This window comes from Cydia pomonella, chromosome 27 (assembly GCF_033807575.1).
Source record: "Cydia pomonella isolate Wapato2018A chromosome 27, ilCydPomo1, whole genome shotgun sequence".
NCBI classification, from domain to species: domain Eukaryota; kingdom Metazoa; phylum Arthropoda; class Insecta; order Lepidoptera; family Tortricidae; genus Cydia; species Cydia pomonella.
In genome coordinates, this window is record NC_084729.1 from 5,671,725 (window position 1) to 5,680,821 (window position 9,097).

Genomic DNA, 9,097 nt, shown 5'->3' on the forward strand with positions numbered 1-9,097 from the left:
TTACTGCGATGATGTAATTTTTTTCATATAAGTGAATTGGTGTATACTGTAAGTTTGTATTGAAAATGAAATCAAATGAAATAAGCGCCAAGTTTAATTTTCGCTACACCGGCTAGTAAAGGTTCGCCTGATTGCTCAGAAACTTTGTGCTAAAGAGCTAATATTTATCAAACTACTGGATCGATTTTTATAGGAAGCGTGGATGAACTGTAGGAGGCAGCACAGGAGCCGTCAGATTTTTGGCGCGAGGAGTAAATGTGATGTTTATTGTTCCGATGTAGCCCACAAGATGGCAGAACCTACTATGCACAAGAAAACACGTGACGTGTAAATGTACATGTTTATGGTTCCGAATCAGGCCACAAGATGGCAGACCATCCAACGCACGGTCCCTATCAATCATTGCAAGGAACTACCGCAGAGAAAATCGCTTTTACGTATAAAAAACCTCATGGAAATCGATCCATCCGCTACATTTTGTTTTTTGGACGACAGGTCTGGCCTAGTGGGTACCTGGGTGTTGAGTATAGTGGCCCTGCCTATGAAGCCGATGGTCCCGGGTTCGAATCCCGGTAGGGGCATTTTGAGTGATGCACACAGATATTTTGTTCCTGAGGTATGGATGTTTTTTAAGTGTATTATTTATATACCGATATAGATAGATATACAGGGTGACCTTAGCCATTGGACAAACCCTGAAATCCCACGTAGGGTTACTTCTCAGGAATGCTCTGACGTTAATATTTTTTTAATTAAAACAAAAGATAAAAAAAATACTTTTTTCGAACAAAAGTTATTTGCAATAATCGACAACAAAAAGAAACACACTGTGTTAATATTTGGCAGTGTTTTTGACAATTTGTTCGAAATATTTGATAATGAGGCCATTTTTCAAAAGTCAGAAGCTTATTTGTTTCATAAATAAAAAAGGTTGAAGAAGGTTCCATACTATTCTTTGACTATATTACCCTAGGAGCTACTAACACATACAGGCTGCTCCAAAGTAAAAATTGGTAATTTGTTAATTTCTTCGAAACCGCTTCACAGGCTGTTATGATACTTTGTACACTGGTTCTACATACCCTCATGCATATGTACATTTCGGCTTCGTCCAATGGCTAGGGACACGCTGTATATGTATAGGGATAACGATAGATATATTCAAACACTATTTAACACAAATATTTTATTGACACAAGTACCTAATATACGTGTTAACCTACACTTGAGTACCTATACTTATATTATTTTTATAAGTGTATTTGCTTGTATTTATAGGTAAAATCAAATAAAATCATTATTATTCTAATTTAACAATTAAAACATAGTTTATTTACCACAGTCAAGGCAAAAAAGTAATACTAAAATTAAATCACATGAGGAATTTTTAACACTTAGGTATAAATCACATTCTTTACATTTATAATTATAGTATTATTATACAATTTTAATCATACAACGAACTGGGAAATATAGAACAAAATATGTAATACAAACACGGAACAATACTACATTACAATTGCATACAGGCGACTTTTGAGCAGTTTAGTTTATAAAAGTAACTAAAAGTCCATTCTAAGCAAAGAGAATTTGAAATAGAGGTCCAAGAAAATTTTGTAGCCATAGTAAATTTACTGCCATCTTTCGACACATGATTAGAACTTTTAAAACGCCATTTAACTTTGATCCTTGTTCTTTCACTGATATGTGTTAAATTTGTTAAATATCAAAAAGTGGCGCCATCTTACCGGGCCTCGGCTAAAGGTTATCGCGCCATCGCTCGAAACGATGCCGCCATACCTTTAGCCTTTGATCCATTAGATGGCACCACTTTTTGTAAGAGTCGAAATGGCGGGTGTACCTAAATAAAATTATATGAAAACCATACCATATATTTGTACCTAATTTGTACTATTTAGTACCTCCTTTAAAAAAAATGTACCTCACGGTACATAAAGTTATCATCAAAAAACAGTACACCCGCCATCCTGACAGTAAGAATGGCGGGTGTACTTTATTACGCTATGTTCCCGTGGTTATTGATAAATTCTATAAAAGCCAAATTTTTGTACCTTCATATTCAATTATAATATGAGCCGTTGTATTTGTAGTTTCCAAGTTTTCCTCGTTTTATATTTTGCTTGCTATTACAATTTTGCAGGCGTTATAATTGTTCAAGTTATAGATCTCATTTTTAAGAACAAAACACTAAGGTACAATTATTTTTATTACGCTAAGGTTTAATTAGTTTTAATCATGTGTCGAATATAAATTTACTGTGGCTACAAAGTTTTCTTTAACAATCCACCTTGTTGTTTCTTAACTAATTAAGGAAGAGCGGTGGTTTTATTTGTTACTTAATTAAAAAGAGGCTCCAACACTTACAACTGTATAAGTAATTTTTATACAGAATAATTTAGTTTTATTAAATATCTCTATTTTCTTTGATTCTAAGGGACACAAGATAACCTACGATTGTAAACCAATATTGTAGAGGAAACTGTGCTAAATTTAACAATTAAAAATATCTAATCCCTCAAAATAAGACCTTAAAATCCGTCAGAATTCGTCCAGAAGGTGAGATTCACGTCCTCTATGACCAACTTTGACCTCGTTGGAATGAGCGAAGCCGAAGGCCGACTGCCACAAGGCACACATCAGATAGGGCAATGCCCTACGAAAGCTCACGTAAGGCCGAAAACGAGGCTAGAAGGCCGAGCTGCAGGGGCCACAAAAAGGTCTACTTTGTCAGGGACGTGAAGCTTATGGCAGCTACCAGAAATATGTATTATATACCGTCAAATTTAAAGTTATCAAACGTTGTCATATTAAATATATTAAAATGGGTCTGTCTCGTATTTTAAGTCAAAAGTGCACTACTGTGCCGGTCTGCCAACGTGAGCTCCCGATGATGTTTCTCGGTACGGAGTGAAACATATCGAGCGATTTTCGACTTAAAATAAGTCACGGGTTACGTTTTAACATATTTAATATGTCTGAGTCTCACGGAAGTTTTGTTACCAAATATCGGCTCCTTAGCTTAAAGGGCCATTTACATCCACATGCAAACGGGACCTATGTTGGGGCCGACGTCGGGCATGGGGGCCTACCGCGAAAACCAAAATTCGCAAATTGCGGGGATCTTTCTCTTTTACTCTCACTAGGACCCAATTAAAGTGACAAAGAAAAATGCCCGCAATTGACGAACTTCTATTTTCGCTGTAGGCCCCCTGAGCAAGTCGTTTTCCTTTTCACAAAATATCAGTACATCGTTAGCAATATTTGAAATGTAAAAAACAGTTCAAATGCAAAAATATCAAATATTGAAAATTTTTGGCAATTAGAGACTATAGTACATTATGATACAAGTATGCTAATGGTAAGTTGGTCATTACACACGAGGCGATATTGTATCGAGGCGAGAAAGCCGATGTGGGTAATGATCAATGCACACGCGTTTCATACGACGTTTTTCAACACACTTGCGAGGAAAAAACAAAACTTATAAGATTTTTTTTTGTCAAAACAGTAAGTACAAATTTCAAAATGGTGGCTTACCGTTTTAACATCGAATAATTGCACCAAAGCGTGCTGGCCGTTGGGCTTGTAGGCACTTATTCGCCAGTTCATTGAAGTAAGCTACCAACACGTTTTCTAAGAAAGACTGAGCGTCTTTACTGATTTTCCATTGAATAAAAGTTTCATATACCGCCAATTATTTTTCACCCGATTTTGATGGTAAAAGGCAGTGAACGGAAAAACAGAAGCATTCTGTCCGCTCAATTATAGCCCAACGTAAACTACCCTGAGATGGGCGGCGCTTACAAACTACTCGATTTGCAAGTTCAGTTCGACTGAATTGAGTCAGTGACGGATGGCTATATCGGCTTATAAAAACAACTTTTATTTATAATTAAACATGTCTTAATGTGTCGCGAAGTGGTGCAGAAGTTATTCTGGTCATTCCAAGGACAGTGCATTCGTCTTCGGCTTCGCTCATTCCAACGAGGTCAAAGCTGGTCATAGACGACGTGAATATTCGACGGATGGATATCAAATCGATAAAATGTTATGTTTATTCATTATTGTAATTTACGAGATAATTTAATCTATAAATTATGTTTGGTGTGATAAAACCTCTTTGAACTAACATTTGAAACCTAATAGTTGGTTAAAATGTTTTTTTATTACTCGACCAAATTAACACATTCCCTGCCGGGAACCCACCTGGTGGGCGCCCGTGAGCTTTGTTCAGATGCCGGACAAAAAACGGCGCACTACCCCAGAAACCGGTGGTCTATAGCTGCGTACAAAAACAACCCACGAGGGGGGTGGGGTTAGGGTCGCCAACGGGCATGTAACTCCTCTGGAGTTGCAGGTGTACATAGGCTACGGAGACTGCTTACGATCAGGCAGGCCGTATGCTTGTTTGCCACCGACATAGTATTAAAAAAAAAACCCGCCCAGCGGGTTGTCTGGCATCTGAACAAAGTTCACGAGCGCCCACCACGTGGGTTCCCGATTTCTGGGGTAGTGCGCCGTTTTTTGTCTGGCAGTGAATGTGTTAAGAAGGCTCCGTTTCCATGCATATTATTAGCAATCAGTTACCTTCTTAATTCAGTCAGATAATATAATGAAAAAGCACGAGTGTTATTTAATATGCTGAAAAATCTAGGATTATGAGCCAAAAATCGGTGGAATGTGGGGCCCGTTTGCATGTGGATGTAATCGGCCCTTAAATTAGAATCGTTAAAACAAAGCGTCACATACCTCGTACTTGTAACTTTTTTGCAAGCCCCTGCAGGAGCTCCAACTCCGCACAATGCGACTGCCACGGACTACCTGTTTTCTCTTGGCTTGCTTAAATAGCTGTTTATGATTGCAGTAGATGGTTTTCTTCTAGTAAATGGAGGTTTTGGGACTAATGGTAATTTTAATTGCACAATATTCCCGTCTACAATTGACGCACCGACAAGGCCGACGAACTCTATTAAGGTTCTTATACATTTTTTAGGCTTTAAAGCATCGTAGAGAGGTTTCAGCTCAAACTGAAAGTTGTTTAAGATCAAACAACACACTATTACATGGCATATTATTTTGTCTGTCATATCTTTGGATCTGATTCTACGTTTTGCACTTTTATATTCACGAAATTCTGTAAATTCCTTCAATAGTAGATCATTCAATGTCTCAGAAAAATGGCATATTTTGAAGTCTTTTCCCCTGAGTTCTGATTTCACATGAATGAATTTTATCAGTTCACTTGCATAAACTGCTAGCACGGTGAACTGTTTGGAGAGCAACTTGTTTTTGATGATAGACTGTATGTATGGGTGTAGATTCTCACTATAATTACTCTTTTCCAACTCACAGTAAATCTTCTTGTATTTACTTTTGGAGAATAATTTGTCTATAAGGTAAACATTTTCAAGTTCAGTTGCTTCTCTGTTAATAGGCGGTACGTAGAAGTCATCTGGGTCAATAACCTCAGTTTCGTCATCTGCACTTTTATTCTTTTTCTTTTTGTTTTCACTTTTTTCTTTCTTTTTGTTTTCACTTTTTTCTTTCTTTTTGTTTTCACTTTTTTCTTTCTTTTTGTTTTCACTTTTTTTATTTCGATATTTCGAAGTTATATCTATAATGTCCTGCTTTGGCACTAATGGTAATTTTAACTCTACCAGCAATCCCTCGTCTCCGTTAACAATCACCGCTCCAACAAGACTCACAGCCATTTCGACATGTTTTGTAACATATGTGTTCTTTATTGTATTACAAAAATCTTCTAGTTTAAATCGAAAGTTATTTAAGATTAACAAACATACAATTATATGACATAACATTCTTTCTTTTATGTCATATAACTTGTTTTTAACCATTCTAGTTTCACTAATAAATCTTTTTTTGAAGATATTATTTAGTTTATCAGAAAGGCGGGTTATTCTATAACTGCCGTTTTTTGTATTAACTTCTTTTAATAGTTCATTTGCGTATGCAGCTAGCACCGTTAATTGTAAAGAAAGAGTCTTATTTTCGATAAAAGACTGTATATATGGGTGTAAATTATCTTTGTAATTATGCTGTTGTAACTCATAATAAATTGCCTCATACTCATCTTTAGACAAAATCTCCTCTACAGGATATACATCTTCAACTTCAGTTGCTTCTCTGTTAATACTTGGTAGATAGAAATCATCCGGGTCAATTTTGACAGTCTCTTCTTTGCTAGCCTCCTTCTTCTTTAAGTCCATTTTATGTTTTATTGCATATATTCTCAGTCTAGCGGCCCGAGTTTTTGGAACTAACGGCAATTTTAGCTTTACCATTGTTCCACTGTCCCCAGTTTCAATTGTTGCTGCAACGTATCTGACCAACTTTGGTATGGGGTCTCCATTACGTTTTTTCCTTCTTATCGCATGATCAAAATGATCAATTTTAAACTGAAAGTTATTTAAGATTAGCGTACATACTATTATATGACACACAGCTTTATTTCTCATTGCTTGTGGTCTTTGTTTTTCGCATCTATACGAGTATTTGAAACGTTCTGTAAACCTTTTAATTAAGATCTCATTTAATATCTTAGAATGGTGGCAAATTTTGTAGTTAGCTTTTCTGATTTCGTTAATGTTGGTGTTTAAGAATTTTATGAGTACACTGGCATATACAGCTAGCACTGTAAACTCTAAAGATAATGTCCTGGTTTCCACAAATTGCTTTATGTACGGATGTAAATCATCCATATAATTGTGTTCTGATAGCTCAAAAAATATATTGACATACTCGTCTTCAGATAAAATCTCCTTTATAACATATACATCTTCGAGATTGGTTGCTTCTCTGTTAAGAAACGGAACATAGAACTCATCTGGGTCGATTTCATCTTCATTCTCTCTCAGCACGAACTTCTTGTCAACTTTTGGTTTTCTTAGCCTGACACCTGGTTTTCTTTGCCTGATACCTGGTTTTCTTTGCCTGACACCTGGTTTTCTTTGCCTGACACCTGGTTTTCTTTGCCTGACACCTGGTTTTCTTAGCCTGACACCTGGTTTTCTTAGCCTGAGACCTGATCTGGTTACCCCAGGTTTTGGAACTAATGGTAATTTTAACTGTACTGTCATTTCACTGTCTTCAATTATAATTGATGCTCCGGTGAGAGCTATCATTTTCATCATACGGCCAGAGCTAACATTTAATACTTTAAAGAAAGGCATCAGCTTAAAGCTAAAGTTACATAAGATTAATGTAAATACAATTATATGACATAAAATTTTATTTTGCTTTATATGTTTATTTGTACAATGTTTTGTAAAGTGTTCCATTATGATATTATTCAATGTTATAGAATAGTGGCATAATATAAAGTCTTTTTTCATTATTTCTTTATTATCAAGCTGTACCAGTTTTAAAAGTTCACTTGTATATAGAGCTAACACTGTTAATTGTAAGGACAGAGTCTTGTTTTCTATGAAGGACAGTATGTATGGGTGTAAATCAGCTGTATAATTAGTCTCCACAAGCTCACAGTAAATCTGCTCAAATTCATCTCTGGATAAAATCTTCTCTACAAGATATACATTTTGAACTTGTGCTGCGTCTCTGTTTATAGATGGTAAATATAAAGAATCCAAGTCAGGATTATCATTTTTAGATTGTACATTATTGACCATGTCATTGGCGGTCACTGTTTCTATCTGTTCCCTTTGATCTAGAAGAACTACTAATCTTTTTTCTTCTTTCAGCTGCTCTAGTGTATCTGTATCTTTACATACAGTCGTATAATTTGTATTTCTGACTAATGGTAGTCGTAGTCGCACCAGTCTTCCAACTTTGCGGCGAACTATTGATGCTCCAGTGAAGTGAACCAGCCGTTTAACGCTAATGTTTTGTTTGCCCACTGCAGTACATAGAGGTTCAAGATAAAATTTATAATTATTTAATATCAACATGAACACCATTATATGACATATAGCTTTGAGCTGAATTTTTCTTGGTTTAATCCTTCGAAGATGCACATCATTAGGTGATTTTTTATATACAGTTAGTTTTGTAAACTTATTCATTATTATATCATTTAATGTTTTAGAATATGCACATATTTTATATTTAGCTGCTGTGATTTGAATCCAGCTAACATGTAAGTATTTAATAAGATAACTGGCATAGGCAGCTAGTACTGTTAATTGTGGTGATAAATGCCTGCCTTTCATGTAAGACTGTATATAAGGGTGCAAATCAGTCACATAGTTATTTTCCTCTAGTTCCTGAAATATCTTATCATATTCATCTTTAGACAAAATCTTCTCTAAGTGATAAACATCTTCAACTTTAGTAGCTCTTCTGTTAATAGGTGGTATGTAGAACTCTTCGGTGTAATTCTCTGTAAGGTTTTGTTGTTTTACAACCTCCGTCTCTTTTGATTGTTTCTTCTTAAATTCTGAAAACTCTGATCTACTTAGTTGCTGCTGTTGCTGCAAAGAATCTAATTCATCTTTAGTTATTTCTCTATCTACAGGCGGTATATTGAGCTCACCTATGCTGTCATTACATGCAACTGCATTTTCCAATACATTGTTATCAATAATCTGTTCTGTGTCCATTTGAACAGCATTTGATATATTATGTGTGTTTGTTTTCTTGAATCTCATCTTGCTAGAAGCTTTCGCTTCGTTTTGATGTTGTAAATGGTCTAAGTCAGTTTTGGTAAGTGGTTTCAAGTCGGCGCTGCCTACCTCTATTAGACGAACAATACCGGTTATCCTGTCTCTGGCCAGTATCAGCATCGTGCCAGTTTCTTCCTTTTCCTCTTTACCGGCGTAAACGAGCTCAGAAGTCTCCATCACTATCGTTCTAGACTTATTCTTGTCTTGCAACACGGCACAGTTTGTTTCAAAGTCTTTCGTCGGACATCCATTTTGGAAATATAATAACGTGGGATAAATCGGACCTTTAGTGCAGACCGAGTGCACTGTGAGCTCCGACATAGCTTCATTTAGGAATATGAGAATAAAAAGATTAAATACAAATATTCTAACGCGCGAACGCGAATTGAGGTTATAAACAAAATTTTGTGATGTCAGTGTCACTTTTTTTTGTAGAT

At 35.9% G+C, this 9,097-nt stretch overlaps 1 protein-coding gene across 1 annotated transcript; it reads right to left on the minus strand.

Annotated features, from left to right (window-relative positions):
* Window positions 1-1,171: 1,171 nt before the first annotated feature.
* On the minus strand, window positions 1,172-9,097 carry LOC133532449 (uncharacterized). Its single transcript, XM_061871124.1, has one exon. The coding sequence runs from the start codon at window positions 8,979-8,981 to the stop codon at window positions 4,839-4,841; it is 4,143 nt and encodes a 1,380-aa protein (XP_061727108.1). The 5' UTR covers window positions 8,982-9,097; the 3' UTR covers window positions 1,172-4,838.